The sequence below is a fragment of the Dreissena polymorpha genome, chromosome 6 (assembly GCF_020536995.1).
Source record: "Dreissena polymorpha isolate Duluth1 chromosome 6, UMN_Dpol_1.0, whole genome shotgun sequence".
NCBI lineage: Eukaryota > Metazoa > Mollusca > Bivalvia > Myida > Dreissenidae > Dreissena > Dreissena polymorpha.
Window position 1 is genome coordinate 103047524 of NC_068360.1, and position 19833 is coordinate 103067356.

At 32.8% G+C, this 19833-nt stretch overlaps 2 protein-coding genes across 2 annotated transcripts in view; one reads left to right on the forward strand and one right to left on the reverse strand.

Annotated features, from left to right (window-relative positions):
* Window positions 1-19833, reverse strand: part of LOC127834929 (uncharacterized) — a 438004-nt gene that overhangs the window by 35041 nt on the left and 383130 nt on the right. The window lies entirely within an intron of this gene.
* Window positions 2902-5723, forward strand: LOC127834940 (tumor necrosis factor ligand superfamily member 15-like). Its single transcript, XM_052361080.1, has 3 exons — window positions 2902-2965; window positions 4036-4134; window positions 4350-5723. Exons 2-3 carry the CDS (start codon window positions 4086-4088, stop codon window positions 4790-4792), a joined length of 492 nt encoding a protein of 163 aa, XP_052217040.1. The 5' UTR covers window positions 2902-2965; window positions 4036-4085; the 3' UTR covers window positions 4793-5723.

A 19833-nucleotide genomic window follows, 5' to 3' on the forward strand; every position in this document is an offset into this window, starting at 1 on the left:
GCATTCATTGCTTGCGTACATATTATTAATCTTTGTAATTTTTGAACGTACATATCACAGTGTGATTCTAAATATTTTGTTTTCGATTTAGATTTGCAAGTTGTGATCATAGTGATTTCAAAATAAAATATCATCCTAATTGGTAATGGAATTATTTTTATTAATCATGTTTAAATTATCATATTAATCCTTTCGCATTTTTTGAAATATGTTATTTGTAAACATTATTTATTGATAATGAGTTATTTTGTAATAACCTCATTCGAATTTATTTAAGTTCTGTTATCATATTCATTTTGTATATATTTCTACTACTGTGAGGTCTATCATTTTCTAGTTTTGCAGATCAAGACTTTATTTTGCTATACAGAAACATTTGATTTGAAATGTTAATACTTGGAACATCCTGTGACAAACTGATATTGTTTTATGGTATTGTCTGTAAATAAGAAATGATTCGAAATTTCGGAATTTGTTATGCTGGCATAACATTTAAAGTTTGGCCTGTAAATAAAAAATGATTCAAAATGCAAGCGATTCAAATGGAGTTGAAATGTTTGAAGTTTTGTTATGCTGGCATAACATTTTTAAGTTTTGGTCTGTAAATAAGAAATCATTACATATGCAAGGAAAGCACTTTGAGGTTGAAATGTTCGGAATTATGTTACGCTGGCATAACATTTTAACTTTTGGTCTGTAAATTAGAAATCATTCGATATGCGAGGAATTCACTTTGGAGTTGAAATGTGATGAATTTTGTTACGCCGGCATAACATTTTAAGTTTTGGTTGGTAAATAAGAAATGATTCACTTTGTAGCTGAAATGTTTGGAATATTGTTACGTTGGCATAACATTATAAATTTTGGTTGGTAAATAAGAAATGATTCCAAATGCAATTGATTCACTTTGGAGACAAAGTGTTAGGAATTTTGTTAAGCTGGCATAACATTTAAGTTTTAGTAAATAAATAAGAAATGATTCTATTTGCAAGCGTTTCACTTTGGAGTTGAAATGTTTGACATTATGTTGCGCTTGCATAACAATTACACTTTGGTCTGTAAATAAGAAATTATTAGAAATGCAAGTGATTCACTTTGGAGTCCAAGTGTTTGGAATTGTGTTACGCTGGCATAACATTTTACGTTTTGGTTGATCAATAAGAAATAATCCCAAATGCAATTGATTCACTTTGATACGAAGTGTTTGGAATTTTGTTACGCTGGCATAACATTTTAAGTTTTAGTCCATAAATAAGAAATGATTCAAAATGCAAGCGTTTCAGTTTGGAGTTGAACTGTTTGAAATTATGTTACGCTGGCATAACATTTACACTGTTGGTCTTTAAATAAATAATGATTCGAAATGCAAGTGATTCACTTTTGTGTCCAAAGGTTTGGAATGATGTTACGGTGGCATAACATTTACAGTTTTGGTTGGTAAATAAGAAATGATTCGAAATGCAATCGATTCACTTTGGAGCTGAAATGTTTGGAATTTTGTTACGCTGGCTTAACATTTTAAGTTTTGTTTGGTAAATAAGAAATGATTCAAAATGCAATTGATTCATTTTGTTTTGGAGTCAAAGTGTTTGGAATTTTGTTACGCTGGCATAACATTTGCGCTTTTGGTCTGTAAATAAGAAATGATTCGAAATGCGAGTGATTCACTTTGGAAAACAAGTTTTCGGAATTTTGTTACGCTGGCATAACATTTACAGTTTTGGTCTGTAAATAAGTAATCATTCGGAATGCAAGCGATTCACTTTTCAGTTGAAATTAAATGAATTTTGATGAGCTGGCGTAACATTTTCTCATTTTCAATTAATTAGCATATCGAAATTTTCACAAAAACTAGATTTGTTATGTAGAAAAAAACTATAAAACACCCCTTTAAATTGAGATTCATGGACATTCCCTTTTTACTCCATATCACTATAAAATCTACAGCTCTACGTCCACATGTTAGATTGCTTTTATTTGTGTCATTATTGGTTTTCTGTTCAGAACGAACAATTACCATTCTGCTTAATCAGCAAACATTTTCGAAAAATCTATAAATAGCTTTCCATGAAACAGCTCATTATACAGCATAGTATAATGTGATAAAGAACAGAACAGCTGCTATCAGCCATACAACTGTTATGATATAGTGTTACGACGCAGAAAGAGCAGTCAGTTTAGGTGAACTGTTTTGACAACCGCGGCAGACGACGCAATGGCTTTGAAGGGAACTGCTAGGTTAATCAATGTTGGTTCATATGTTAGCGTTGGCATTTTACTTGCAGTGCTTGTAACAGTTGTAATACTTGTTTGGTCTATGCCCGACATCAAGCCCGTTGATGGGAGCACACATATTTGTTTGCATGAGGATGGATTGTTGCGCTGCAGCCAAACAGTGACAATGTAAAGTCAAATTTGCGAACAGGAAGTTAAGGTTTTTGACATAAGCACACGATTTAAGGCGAACGTGATAACTGCTGATATAAACATACGAGAATTTACAATATATAAAATATATCTTATTGTTTGTCATCATTGTTTTGTTAATATTACGCAATTATTTGTTTAACAACGTTAATATTGATCTATATATACATTTCGCTCGATTTTCATGTATGCGTGTGTATAGAGCGACGTATTGATGATATTTAAATTGTCGAATTACCTGATATTTTGCAAGTAGTAGTATATTTATAAACCAAGTAGGATCGAACATCGCTCGTCTAACACTTGTGCAAACATTAAGTTAGTAAAAACTCACGTAGTTTGTGTGATGCCAAGTACGTTTAGTGGTATCGGTTTCTTTCAGTTTCATATAAACTCGTTTGGATTACTAACCTAATTGTTATGTTTGATATATGTTGTTATTGTGTAGTCCCGTATTATGAAATGTTTAAGCAAATTAAGAATGTTTACGACAAAACGACGAAACAAGATGCAGTCGAAACAAATGCTTATTTTGATAGTAAGTAAAGTTCTTATCGGGACAAAATTAAGAGTAATTTTATATTTCATAAAACAATTAACGAATGCAAAAAGTAATATAAAAGGTAAATATACGTTCACAGACAGCTTAAAAAGCAATAAATAAGTGAGCAATTTCAGTGCAAACCCTCTGCTAAAACCGAAAACTATCATTGACACTTGACCTGTTATCATTAATCATGTGGTGTCACTTGACTATACAATATATAAATATCTCGAATGAAAATACTGATAAACAAATATATCAATGTTTAATTTTATTCACGTTTAAACCCCACATAAAGCGCAAAGACAAGCCAAATAACAATGTAACGCAAATACCTTCTGGCGATTGTTCTTATTGCTTTAATATTGACTTGTTTGGTTTCATTAAATTAAACTGTGACAATTGTATAAGAATATGCAGCTTCAGATGATAATATTGTCTACGCATAATTAACATCCCTGGCTAGTAATAAGTGCACGGCTGCACAATCAATTCTGTAATAAAGTCATATGTAGAATAAATTACCATATGTGTGCGGTAAAATTAATAAGTGTTATGACTATGCATTTGCATTGTAATTTGTATTTGCATTGTAAAACAACTAAATTTATGCACCAAGGTACGATATGCATCTTAACTTACCATGCATAACGTGTGCGCACAGGTATTATCATTATCATTATCATGTTTCATTCTGCTTACAATCATCGCCGCTACAATCACTAAATGTACTTGATATTGACACATTGAGACTTTAAGAGGTGTCATGTGCCTACGATAACACAGTAACACGGCCTGTAAAATTTATAACAAGAAGTGGTAATGTATCTTACATTTTATATTAAATATACTGTTATTATATGTCACGGAATAAACCTTACGGGCAATATCGTTTGACTGCATCGTTAGCTCAGTTGGAAGAGCATTCGCCCGTTTAACGACGGGTGAATCATTCGATTTCCAGAGACGATGCCCATGAACCCTACTCTTTGCTTCTATTTTTGACTCGTACTTGCCTTGCTTCTATTAAAGAAAGCGAATAATCATGTATGTTATTATTCAAGCTCACGTGAAGATAGAGCTAAAGAATGACTACTTATCATCTATTCCCGATATGAAGCCAGCCGCAAAACTCGTCGGCCAAATATCATACCCGAAACTAGGTAGGTTTTAATGAACACGAAATCGTAGTTTTGAAATTTTATGCATGTATATTTTAAGAGACAATTCATCCGTAAAATGTATTTAACGTGATAGATACAAGATTTTTACATAAAGGGTGTGTTGAAATAAAGCTTACGACTTATTTTTGTGGGTTTACATTTTACATTTTGTTTTGCTTGCACGACTGAACCAGATATATCTGTAATGTTCGTAGGGCCTCAAAGAAAAGAAATGGAAGCAGTGATTGCATGGTATCACGGCCGAGAACTAGACTACACTACCGGTTTTATGAGATACGGAGTCAGATATCAGAATGGGCGCCTGATTGTACCACTTACAGGAACGTATAATATTTATTCCTTCCTAAGCCTTACAGAAAACGATGATTCACCAGATGTTCCGTTTGATACAAGCAGAAATGCAACCCTTGTGAAGCATGCAATGTACAAGTATAATGTTAAGCTGGGCAAGGACGTGGAACTGGTTTCTTCTATACAAACACACCGGGAGTCGACCAATCGAAATTTCAATGCTTTCAGTTCACAAATCTCCACGTTGGTACAATTAGAGGCTGGAGATGAAATTTCTGTGAAAATAAGCGACATTTTGCTAATATCCTATCCAGGTGATAACTTTTTCGGTCTGCACATGATCTGACTATCTCTGAAGTTATCACCTGGGAACATAGAAATGTCCACCACGTGGAACTGCGTGCTCGCCGCGTGGATGCTTGCTACAGAAGGTTCCACAAACGTTCATCATAGCTCAATGAGGTATATTATTTCTGCGTAAAGGGCAGAGTAAAATAATTCGCAAGCACTATACCCAAAAAACGCAATTATGTTTTTGCAAATAATTTCCAAGACTCATTCTTGGAAGCGGAGCAATTTTGTATATTCGCCGATCAATGCAAAACCAATAAATCATATGACATTACCATCCTCGTTGATAATAATAACTGTTTATTTTAGGACATGCATTATGTTTTAAAGTCGAATGTGAAGTGGATGTTTAGGTGAACCAAAAAATCTGATGAGACGATTGTTTTTATTTTATGACTCGATGTAACGTTTTGTTGTTTTAGAACGCATTTCGTGATTTTTATTTATTTCACCTAAATATCAAGCAAATTACTTGCTGTTTGCTGTTATAAATGTTATGGTGTTCGAACCTGTCATCTCCTCGTAAACGTGATTTAAACTGTGAACACTAGAGATTGCTGTCAGCATACAACATACTCCATTAGTGCTGTTGAATTATTTAATCGAATTTTGTATATTTGTTTGTAGTTATTGTTCGCTTACATGTGACATAATACGTCTCTTCAACGATTGGTGTTTAACGCATATAGCATTAATTATTGGAAATATATAATTTTGTAATGTAATTTTGAAGTTCTTCACAAATCATTTTCGCCATAAGCTTAATGCCGGCCGATCGAGTAGGTTAAAACCCGGATTCAGAAAATATATCCTCATACAAAATAATTCAACGTCTTTTGCCGAAAAACATCCGAGATGTCAGTATTATATGGTTTGAAACAAGCGAGACTTAGCGCAACATTTTTTCGGGAATAGGCGAATCAAAAGGCAGACTCATTACTTGAAAATATGCAAATGTTCATGTATATTACAAATCAGCATATGCTTCGAAATAATTAACTTTTTTTCGGAGCAAAGGCTGGTGAGTATGTATACAACTTTATTACCGGAATATAATCTAAATTGTTGACTACCTTTTTATGTGCAACATGTACATGTAGGCTTTGTTAATGATGTAACAAAGCTATTGTGACTTGATTGTGTTAAAGGGACTGTCAACCACGAATGACGAACAAAGAAAAGTTCTAAAATACCGTATTTTTTACAATTGTTAATTTATATTGATTAAAATGTCACGACTGGTATATTACTTTACTTTAAAAAAAGTTCATATTTTCAGTATATTCGGTAATACAATTTCGAAAGAACATCGCAAAAATAGGTGACATATATATATATATATATATATATATATATATATATATATATATATATATATATATATATATATATATATATATATATATATATATATATATATACAATTCACAACGCATGCACATTTTGCATTGATGGGTTTACCACGTGACAATGATGATCAATCTACTGGCGTTATTTATGATTAACTGGTAGACATACCCAGTAAAAAAAATTACAAAAATATACTGAAAATATGGAAACTTAACAACTTTTCCTAGTCATGTAATATACCAGTCGTGATATTTTAATCAATATAAACTAATAATTGTAAAATATACGGAATTTTACTACCTTACTTTTCTTCGTCGTAGTGGTTGATAGTCCCTTGTAAGAGTAAAATGCAAGCCCAAGTACCTTTTCAATATATCTGAATGGAGTGTGCAATGTTTTAATTGTATATGCAGCTTACACTTGTAAATGGATTTGTACATTGAAGAATTGTATGAAGTTGAAATGAATTGTATGAAGTTAACGTTAATATTGTTTGCACATGATCTTCAAAAAATGTACGATTACTTATTTTATCTCCATCGTTTTATGTTAAATATGGTTAATACTCATGTTTTGGGTTACTATTAATTGCATTCGTTTTTCCAAGGTTAAACAAATGAATGCAACTGTTTACTTGTTGTTTACTTGTTGTTGTTGTTTATAAAACATGGAAGAAACTGCGGTTTGTGCTTTTTCTTTGGTTTAAACAGCAGTAATTTATATACACGACATATTCGTGGTTCATTTAGTGATATACATATAAACATACGAATACATATTTATGGTTAATCGATTGGAAGAGCAATCTTGCGAAAACTTATGTTTATTCATATTAATAAGTGGGTATTTACAAATTTAAGATGTTTGTGAACTTGATAAATGGTGGCCCATTAACTTTATTAAAATCATGTATATCGCAATAAATTATAAAATCATATATTTAACTTGGATTCCTTCTATATAAGCTCTAAGTGGGGTGATTTTGGATATCCAATATAAAAAATCATTATGTTTAAAGCATTATAAATGCCAATTTTTTGTATTCAGGGTAGTGAAAGAGTAAATGTAATAATGTAATAACAGTTTTTGTAATGCCTTAACGCTTGTCAAGGGTATGTGCGTTTGTCATTTATCATTGCAATCGTCATTTATATTTACCTGGATATGAAGAGGCCGAGACATTTGGGTTTGTTTATCCTACGATAAATCTTCGGTTTTGAAAGGATTGAAAGATACCAGCAATTGCTCTCACAATTTGAAGATAGTGTGAAGATCACTGTTTATGATTTGTGTGTTTGGGCCATGACCGGCATAATAATGTAAATACTTGTGTCATTGAAAAATACACGGATCCTATATTTAACATTTGCAGCATTCCGAAGGAAAATATAATTTTCGAGTTAAGAGCTTTTTATGATCTTTTATTTATTAGTGATATTCTGCTCAAAGCCCGTGTACATATTAATCTAGACGTTTAGTGAAGTAAATAACTTCGTTAACCAATCTTGTAATCGTTAAATTCACGATAACGAACGAACAAGATAAAGGATAAATTAGCATATTAATATCAAGACGAATGGGTTAGCAATTTGAATTGCAAATTAAGTATGCTAAATCATGCGTACGTTCATGTGATTGCATGTGAAAGCTAACGATACACATTACACGTTTAATAAACATGTAGGCCAAGGCCTTATCAATTTGAAAACCCGCGATAACTTTTAACAAGAGGGCCATAATGGCCCTGTATCGCTCCACTGTTTTTTATGCGAAAAAAACGTGCAATGCGCATGGGTTGAAATGTACTCAAGCATGTGACTTTCTCTTTCTATCCCTTGTCCCACTGGGCGCTTACAAATTGGAAGGGTGAGCTTTTTTATATAAGGAAAAAATTAATACCGTGTTAACTAAACAGACTAAAAAGCCCGGGCATTGTTGCACAGGTCCTTTTCTTATAACGTTGGTACATTTATATCGCCAAAATATATTGTCGTTCTTTCTATTTCACATATGTTTAGATGCTGAAGATCAAATCTACGCATTTGATTTGAAACGGATTCACAAGACCCACAGGGATCAAAATGCCTTAACCCTTTACCAAACGACACATTTTGGACTTTCCAAATTTGAAAGAGGTTGCAGACGACAATTACATTGTAATGGAATATGAAGGAAATGATCAGGTAGGATAGAAATAATTGTGATAAAAGGAAAAATTGCTCATCTTGAGCAGTTTCTTCTTTTATCACAATTATTTATAAAGTTGTCAGCTACAAACCCGTAAAATCCTGTTAGTGTTTGGTTAAGGGTTAATAATCTCTGGTTCCTTCTTAAAGCCTTTCACACATTTATAACAAAAACAATAGTATCATCTTTCTTTGTAAAGAATCATCTCAAAATATAATAAACAACCTACACATCCCTGAGACCAACAGGCCTGATAATATTATGATAAGATTATTTCTTTATATTTATAAATGTATATAATTAAGTAATACAGTTGACTTCTAAGATCAATTTATAACTTATTTTAAGAAAATTATAAAATGGTCAGAAATATATAGATCTATGGATCGTTGAGCAATTAACAATCATATCCACAATTCATGAGTCACGATTCACAAATGAAACAATGAACCATTAGTTATTAAAAAGCAGCATATACGATAGATAAGAACATTGCACTTCATTATTTCCAACACCTTCTCTTGGATACAAAGTTTGAGTTTACCATGCAGTATCATATATTGACTTTTCTTTAAATTATAATGTTCATGGAAGTTGTGTTTTAAAAATCAATAAGATATTATTAAACTGGTTTAAACACTACAAAAAAGACATGAAATTAACATGTCCTCCGAAATATTTTATCCGGATATATGTTCACTTTCGAAATATTTTAATAAAACCCGACTTTTTTCAGTTTATAAGAAAAACATTCATAACACTTTTTCTTACTTCAATTCCTTTGTAAGCAGTCACCATCTGATCTCAAATGGCACTAAATGACAGGGTTTTATCTCATGTTTACAAGATGATGTTGTTGTTGGTGGTGGTGGTCACAGACACACGGCCGCAGTAATCTCCCCTGGTAAACTTCATATGTTCAGTTTTTGGACCCTCGGGGCAGGGTCAAATTTGAGCCCAGGGAACTAGTTTGAACAAATTTGGTAAAGGACTATTAGATATCACTACACACCAAATTTAGTAGCCCTAGGCTCTATAATTATGAACAAGAAGATTTTTAAAGTTTGCACAAAATAGGCCTTATTTAAGCATATGTTCATTTTTGTGAACCGCAGGGCAGGGTCAAATTTGTCCCCAGGGGCATAATTTGAACAAACTAGGTAAAAAACTATTAGATGTCACTAAATACCGAATTTGGTCGAAATAGGCCCAACGGTTATCCATGGACAAATGGATTTTTAAAATTTGCACAAAATGGGTCCAATATAAGCATATGTTCAATTTTGTGACCCCTGGTGAACGATCAAATTTGATCCGAGTGGCTTAATTTGAACAAACTTGGTAGAGGACTATTAGATGTCCTTACATACCAAATTAGGAAGCCCTTTGCCATACGGTTATGGATAAGAAGATTTGTAAAGTTTTCACAAAAAAGACCTTATACAAGCAAATTTACAATTTTCTGACCCCCAGGGCAGGGTCAAATTTGACCCCAGGGGCATAATTTGAAGAAACTTGGTACAAGACTATTAGATGTCAATACATACCGAATTTGGTAGCCCTGGGCCCAATGATTATGGACGAGAAGATTTGTAAAATTTTCACAAAATAGGCCTTATTTAAGCAAATTTTCAATCTTTTGACCCCCCGGGACAGGGTCAAATTTGACCCCATGGGCATAATTTGATTAAATTTGAAAGAGGTTCACCCCAGGAACATTCCTGAGATTTTTCATCAAAATTGGACCAGTAGTTTTGGAGGAGAAGATGTTTAAAGAAAAAGTTAACGCACGCACGCACGACGGGCACAGGACCATGACATAAACCCCGCTGGCCTCTGGCCAGTCGAGCTCAAAAACGAACATCTCAAACGATAAGCAAGGCCTTTTAAAAGGGTATTAAAATAAATCATAATCTGCGTTGCACAAAACATGTTTAACATGTCTTGCGGCTTGGCAAGATCACTGAAGCATTAATTTTTAGTAGACCGTATTATTTATTTCTGCCAACTACCATATGTTGCATTTTTTTTGATGACACCTCTTAAAACATTCTTTATTAGCAAACTAAGAGTACCATTAATTTCAATTGCATATATATCCCATAGTGACCTATTAAGCTTTTTAAATTGTATAGTCATTTCGAAGTGAAATAAAATGTGAAGTATAAAAACAAGTATCGGTAAAACATTGGATAAATAAATCCGATATTACTTACCCTATAATCATGGCATTGACATTATAATGGTTACATACATGTATTTAGGCATATCATTATCATGAAGTAAACAAACATGGTTTCACTTGATAACAGAAAAGTCCTAGATAAGCAAAATGTTGATAGCGACCTTTTGCTTTTATGTATTACATGTATAATGAGTGTAGCGAATATATTTGCTCTACAGGTTTTAGCCTTCCTACTTTTATTAATAACTGTAAGGGCTGTTTGAATTATGATAGTATTTCTTCTTTTTCAAGTTTCACAATCAGAGCAAAAAACTGTTAGTTTGTGTTCGCACCAATTTCTACCCATTAAGAAATCCCACTTTTGTGAATATTCAAAGGATTAAATTCCTGACGAACGGTATTGAAAAACGCTTAGGGACTCGCTTTACTTGCGTAGAACATTTTAAGCACTATGCACGCTCTAGTTAACCGTATTCCTATGAATATTTATATCAATCGAATTATTTTTTTTTACAACAAATACCAACCGATCGGCATTTAAACGTATCAATACCAATTCTAAAATGCTCATGGATGATCTTATGCATGCACGTCAAATGTAATTTTGTCAACGCCCTTGTATTAACGATGTCAACTTTCGTAGCTCGCAGCTTAAGTTTCAATTAATTAAGTTTGAATTATAATAATTGTTGAGTTTCTATATCAAATCAATAACACACAGAGTGCAGACGGAAATAGATTCAATGTAGCATGAGTCATGCTAATTTGTTTTTCTACTATTAGACTTAGTTATGCTGTCTCTTAAGTAAGTCGGGGTTCTTTTCGTTAATGTTTTCCAAATTGTTTTGAAAAGTGTAGTTTCTTTTACATCAAATACGTGATCGTTTAGATACATCTGATTGTGGAGCAGTTGTTCTTTATTTGCATCAAACACTATGGATCGTGTTTTATTTATCACAAGTTTTCAGTCTAATGTTGGATTTGTTAATGTTCAATATTTCATGTAAAGTTACCATTATTATGTCTTGATCGGGACTGTTTATCTAAATACTGTGAATACTGTGAACTCAATATAAGGTGATGTTATATATGGATGCATCGCATACACGTGTGCAACTGCTTTATTATAACGATGTAGAAATAAAATCAAATACATGTGTTCCGTCTGCAACCCAATTAAAAAGCCAAAGTAAAGAACCTATATTTTGTAAACTGTGTTATAAATATTTTGATATCTTTTAAAATACAGATGACAATATCATAATTCCTTCACAAATTATTCAACACAAAGGCTATCGGTCGGTTGTTGATCCTTCAAATCTTAAACAAATTTTTATACGAACACATGTTGTTTTTATTACCTGTTGTTTTTCACGATTTATTTAAATGAGCATCGTAATATCTTTACTTATGAATATGTAACAACGTGGATTCGAATTTTCACCGCCTTTAAAGATTCAAAACATTTCAGCAACACACAGGTATTAAAGGTTACTTGTCCTCAACGTGTAACGTGGATGTCGATTACAAGCTGTTGGTTAAACTGTTTTGTATTTAAACTCCTCCCAATTGCAGACGGTGTAACCTATATCAACAAGAAGAATTTGTCGGTTTGCCTATGAATGTTTTTAAAAAATTAATACGGTATAACCACGTCTATTTGGTTGTAAAACTAAAACTAAACCAAAACTTGTCATGTTATAACTAAACAGAAGCAAATAAATTCAACTTGTCAGCTAATTCACGCCTTCTCGGTGGAAAAGCCTATACAATAGAAGTGTTACACACAAACTCGAAGACGTAGTAAAATCTTAACACGGTCACATTTATTGATAGTACTAAGATGCGAATGCGAGCGACGTGTTTCGTTTTCATTATGCCTGGCTATACGGTGATAAGTTGACTGGAAAGTGCGCGGAGTTAAATTTAAAGGGGCCGTCCAACAGATAAAGCGTCGTGCGACGCGAAACGATATTTTGGAAAACTACGCGGATAGCTTATATAGCTAAACAATACATCCGCATTAAGCATGAGCGTGGATGGTCAAGTGGTTTAGGCGGGAGACTTTTTACTCCAAGACACCAGGGGTCAGTGGTTCGAGCCCTTTTGAGAGTTACTTTTTTCCTTTTTTAAAATTTTATTCTTGTTTTATACTTAGTCATAGTATATTTTACATAAGGCCAGTCATTTTCCGTTTTTTTCTCATACGTTTTTTTACTTGTATAATACCTCAAACATAAATTGAAAACCTTTGATTACCATTTTACTGTAATAATGAAAAGATATATTGTAATAAACATATTTGACATGTCTGTAAAGCTGTTTTTTTTATTTTACTGCTTAATAATCTAATTATATATAATGATGTTCCTACTTGATCTTCTTACCAATTGGTCGACAGTTATCATCATACCAAACCGGTTTTTATTTTATTTTCATCGAACTTCTTCAATGTCAGTTTGCATGTCAAACTGTACGGTTGTTAACGTTTTTCTTTCAGTTGTATATGATAAAGGCTTTTGGAAGAGACACACATAAAAAGCATGTGTTGTGGTTCGACAAAGCTTTGATTACGTTAGACATGTATTATATTATATTCTGAATGACTTTATTGCACAACAACTGGACGGATGTCAACACAGCGCATGTCGGTCGAATAGTGATTCAATTGTGTTATGCAGACAAATGGTTAATACAAACGAGTTCGAAAAACAGAACAAGATAAAAATAATAAGGTAAAAATATCTGTAACACAATAACAATGTGTCGTACATTAGGTATCTAGATTATGCGATACACTTTAAAAACGGACCATAATATATTTAAACGCTGAATAGCGATTGTTTATTACTTTATCGAGATTTACAGTAATACATTTAGCTTTAACATATAGCATATATGTAAAACTCCACGTGTTGTATACACGTTTTTTTTACCTTAAATGCTTAAAACTTCAATTGACAGCCCAATGGTAAACACACTATTTAAACACGTATAAATCTACCGCATGTGTTTTTAGATAATTTGTCCGATAAAAATTTCGTTATACAAGATTCGATTCAAAAGTTCGTCCACAATCTAGTTTATTGTCACAACTCTGGCTGAATAATATTACTAGGCTGAGCAAATACAATGACACCACAAGGACGCGTTTGAAATGTTTTCAGAAAATGACTTAATGTTCTGTTACAAAGCCCAGTAATTACAATGAAATTGTGAAAAAAATATACCAATAGCATTTCAATGAGGAGGTTCTTACAACTTTGGACCCTTTGATACATTTAGAGTAATTGTAAATTGTTTAAAAAAATTATATCGGTCTATTTAGAGTGTTTGTATGTACCAAATTAAGTCGATCTTGCAAATGTCATCTCATCATGCGAGCAGCCTTCAGACATAAACATGTGTGCACTGTATGGTTGCAGCACGAAGTCTATTCGTGCTTAGATAAGCAAAAGATATAAATTACGAACCCGGCATTTCAAGGTTAAACTACGTTTAGATAACAGGTAATACTAGGTGGTCCATATTATGCATCACAGTTAAGTGACACTTCATGGTAATGATATACATCAACTCCATGTTAAGTGACACTTCATGGTAATGATATACATCAACTCCATGTTAAGTGACACTTCATGGTAATGATATACATCAACTCCATGTTAAGTGACACTTCATGGTAATGATATACATCAAATCCATGTTAAGTGACACTACATGGTAATGATATACATCAACTCCATGTTAAGTGACACTTCATGGTAATGATATACATCAACTCCATGTTAAGTGACACTTCATGGTAATGATATACATCAACTCCATGCGGTGTCTTATTTAATGTATTGCTGCACAAAAATCCTATCCTTAAGTTCCATCATTTCGATCTACTCAGTAAGCTATTAATACTGCTTAAAATACATGTCTGTGTTCCGCGAACTACCAATTGAGCTACCAGTCAAATGTACGAAGAACATTTATATACATTAGATACGTAATAACTTGATGAATTCATATTGCAAGCGTCATTTTAGTGCAAGTTCCTTTGCGTAACTGTGTTACGTTGTTGTCCCGACGACTTTGACTTATACACGTACATTCTATGGTATCCGAAAGTTAGGCAATAAACACATTATTCACAGTATTTATTACAAGGCGAACGTTGCACGTAGTCATAATATATTTTACAAAAGGACAGTTATTTCCCGTTTTTTCGCATACGTTTCTTGACACCATTGAACACCTTTGATTACCATAACACTTTAATTATGAATAGATCAATGCATCCAATCGATTATTATTAAATTATAATTAACATAGGTGGCATATCTTTAACATTGATTTTATGTTACTGCCAAATAATCTAATTATATATAATGATGTTCCTATTTGATGTTTAAATTACGGCTTAGCAATACTTGAAGCTCCCCGCGTTGACATTAAACCAACAATGCTCCTATGAGATAAGCCTCATTAACACTTAAAACACGTAACAGGAAAATTACGATATTTGCATTCAATTGACAGCAAATGATAGATAAGTAGAGACGTACCAGTACAGGCAATTGTCGTCCTTTTGACAATTTCGCCAGGGCTTTTGCTCACAAATAATGCAGACGCAAATTTGCAAATCAGTATAGGCTTAGCTACGGCAGTAACCGTAACCCTTGACTGCCTGTCTGGATAACTCCAGTAAACTTTAGCAGACGATGAAATTCAATGCTAAAAGCGTCTGCTTTAATCACCGCATCTACCTATTCTCACTGTTACAGTACATAGAGTGTATTTAAACTTGTATTGGCTGCTTTCAGGGAAAACGGGGCTTAATGCATGTCAAATAAGATTAGCCTGTGTACACTGATTAGCTGTATCAATGATTTGGATAAAAAAACACGTATCGACCTGTGTTTTAAGACACACTCTTTATAAATTTGAATGGGTTGTGATCATTTCAAACTTGCGATATAAAAAGCTATAACATAATTTTGAAAACTGAGTTGCGGCTAAGATTATACTACAGCGAACAAATTCAGTGCCTTCAGCGCTTTGATTATCATATAGGCTAGTCGTGTTTAAATTATTACTACAAGACTTAGCTTTGAAACATATTTGTATGCTTAGAATGCAATGCAATTCATATAACGATAGCGTATAATATTCGCATATATAGATCGTATTGTGTTCGTTTTTCAAAGTCGCGCGATGCAAAACATTTGCTATTGACGTATTCACAAAAGTAATAAAATACTTGCTCCTTCTAAAGGTAACTGAAAAATTGACCATGTTATATATTTAAACAAGTGGCATAATCAGAATAACAAATACACAATACTAATTGACAAGAGGACAACGATGGCCTTTAAGCGCTCACCTGAATTAATGAGCATATATTGCTAAAAGTCGATATAGTTGTTGACAATAATTGACCTAGATTAAAACATGACCTTATATGAAAAAGTTCAATCAAGACTGAGTAATAAATAAGGCCCCAAAGTTGAAACAAGTTTTTTTTCAGATTTAACGTTGGGGCCTAGTTTTGTTAAACACATCTGATCCACATTCAAACTTGGACCAGATTTGCCCCTAGAGTGGTAAGATGTGGTCTTTTTTTTGACCGTGTGGATTTTTTTAAGCAAGTAACCCCGATTCAATTTGGCTTAAGCATTGTTAAGATAAAACTTACCAAGTTTCCTTAAGACTGAGATACAAATGGCATCTAGATCGGTAACTTTGTTTTTGAAGATTTAATCGTTGTTTATGTTAGTAGCCCAGATTCAAGTACAGTGTGTGTATTGCCAACATAAAATTTTGACTAAGTTCAACCATTAAATCACACATGAAAACCCGATTGTTTTAACAAGGTTTATCTAAGATTCGGCATGGTAACGTTGACTTGTTGACAAGGTTCCAGATCTACGTAATAAGTATTTAAACTCAGTATGAACAATTTTAAGATTAACCTACTGACAATGTTTTTTATTGAGTGGTGGCAATGCTATCTGACATTTGATCTGGTACCCGAATTAGAACGCACGTAGCCTAATTTGAATATGTCGTATATATCGTCAAGATTTACCTAAACTTCTGATCCAGTGTTATAAATATATTGTGTCATAAATGAAGCCGCTAGAGAGGCATCACCGTGATTTTTTCTTAAATTTGATCTGGTGACCTATTTGCTTACGCATATAAACGAGATAAAAGTTCGGCGTAGATAATGTCAGTATACACATTCTAATAAAGTTTCACAGGGATTCAGCCATAATGAAGCCTCTTGAGTGGTAAACACATGTTTCTATGTATTTGGACGCACGTGACTTAGATTAAACCTCGTTCTAGATATTTACTAAATAAAATTTAATCAAGATTGAGTCATAGATGTTGCGTCTAAAAGGGTCGCAAAGTGTTCTCGTAGCTTAAACTGTAACCCTATACTTCGAAAACACGTGACCCGAATTCTAACCCGGTCTACATATTGTGTAGTAAACATTCTGACTATGTTTTAACAAGTTTGCGTAAAACGTGTAGCTAATACAGAGGAAACAAGGTTTTGCTAAAATTTGATCTTGTGACCAATGTTTGTGTCATACGGAACACAGATTAGAAGTAAGTCTAGATTATGTCTAGATACAAAATCTCGTTATGTTTCATCATAATTGGATGCAAAATGTGGCCTCAAGAATGGGAAGGTTCTAAACACTGACGATGTACTCCGCACACCTGATACAGCTTACGCTACGGTGACGAAAGACGGACCTCGGGTGCTCAAAATAGCTCACATAATCCACTTTATATCGGTTGAGCTTAAAATTTCAAATCTAAATGAGACTGAGTGAGAAGTGTGAACTCAAGCTGAAATAACTTTAATTTGGAGAATGCATACAAATAATATAGCTTTTTGTACATGTTTGCATTGTTTTCTATTAAAACTGTTATTTGTCCATGTTGTTGTATAATATGCCGGCTATTCAAAAGGCTTCAGCCAAATTTATGTTTTAAGCAATAAGATTTATGTTCAACAATAGCCTACACTTTGAAAGTGAAAATTGATTTTAAACATCATAATTGATAGGCTCCGAAGGTATTATACATGAACAGCGTTAAAATTACACTACATTTGGTAAAAATGATTTTTGTATGCGGAACCATTTATGACAAATATGTATCACAACGTATTTGTATAATAAGCATTTATTAATTATGTCGTCAAGGAGCGGTAACACGAACAATTGTGTGACCTTTGAACAAATTGGCCTGTTAAAAATGTTAAACTTATTACAAGTTTGTATGACTTTTCTCCGTAAACCATGTGCTACATATCATTATGAAAACAATATTAACAAAAGACATATCGTATCAACTATAACGTATGTGTTACAACTGCAACATGTACTAATGTATGTTACGCCTACCTATTTACGATGGGGTGCTACTTTTGTTTATAGAAAACATGAGCAAGGTTTCATGTTACTTTGAACACCAACGCTGCAGTCCAGGCTCTTGTTTATTTGATTTGTCATCATCAGTATGGTATCTGAGCACTTTGTAACTAAAAAGGTTATATACCTTAGTGGCGCATAGTAAGGACAGTGTAAACCTCACACTGAGGACAGTTGAACTTTCAAATGGGAACGTGCAAAACTACAGTGACAAATATCTCTCATGCTGAATGTATTTAACATTGTGTTGACATCGAGGAATAACCGTTACATAAAGAGAAACATTTCAGACCCTAAGCTAATACAAATCATTAATTCACATTATATTTTGTAATATCTTTTTGTTAATTTTAATTACACAATGTTATTTAATATAACTCATTTGTTCATGTACTTTTTCAAAAGGATGTCAGCCAAACTTACACTTTTCAAAACGGACTTTACAGGTATCAATAACTAGTAAACATGTAAAACTTATCACCTCGTTGTCTAGGCAACTCTAGTAATTGTTCACACATAATGAATGCTGATTATAAATATCATTATCAACATTGTGTAACGTATTTATGTCGAATACTTTCATAGCCTTTATAATACCAGGTTGAGCTATGTACTTTTTGTTTGTTTGCCCAAAATACAAAGATCTCAGAAAAAATTCTTTAAACCTTATTTTTGCCGATGGCCTACTGTAAATAAATTTATCGCACTTCTAAATTCAGAATCAAACATTGTACTGAATAATTAAGCAAAATTCATATTCTTTGCAAATAAGATCAGAACACAGCAGAGTGATGAAAAAATAACACAGCAGAGTGATGAAAAAAATATGACAATTGTTAGTATCATTCTACACATCATTGATTGTACATGTACTAACTATGCTCTTGTTGACCATTGTTGTTCATTGTATTTCGAAACCACTGTATATTTGTTTTCTATATTGTTTGCTATAAACAATGTATATGTTTTATGCAATAAAGAATATGGTATTGTATGGTATATAACCGGAATGACACAACAGGATTTCACTTTAATTTTCCCTGAGAGTAAGTTGCGTTTTTCATCTATTTACTAAAGGCAGGTTTACCCGCATTTGAGTCACTTCACATGTATTTCATTATTACTATCACATATAAAATAAAAGCTTGTTTTTGAATTCCAAGAAAATTGTTTTAAAATTAACGTTGAAATCAAGACTTTTAAGATGGTAAACACTGAAATTATTAGATTCCGTACGCTTTTACATTAACCAAATTCCTTGTTGCAGAATAAGTACCTCTTAGTTTAAACCTCTTTATGCTTTTCAAAGCACGTAATTTAAATGCTGTCATTTGTTTTAGATGTTAATTACCTTTTTCTAGCTCTGATAAGTATTAGTTTCCCCACTATTTTAAAGAAAGGATCGTTACATAAAAAGGTTTATTTAAACAATTTTACTGTAAGATCTGTGTACTTCACAGGTTTACCAGTACAATAATCATTGCCTTTTAAAAAAAAATGTTGATAAGTTGTCAAATGGGTATTCCAAAATTGCATGATCAGTTGGCTCTGTTTGTAATTTACATGTGATCTCATCTTATACCATGGATTTCCACTTTCGGTTTCATACATCGTTTTATATTCACTTATTTCATTTAAAGCTTCTTTCGGATTGCCGTATCAGTTGATCAACATTTACCAAGGTCACATACAATTGTTTGAGAAAGCCTAAAATGCTCTATCACGTTGAACTAAGGTATTTAATCTATATATGACTAAATCTGAAAAACTCAGGTGAATTTTGGGGTTACTCATACAAATACACGACATACTTAGGAAGTACCTGGTGATTTGTAACTATTGTATGTATGAATCAGCTTCAGGATTGTACTC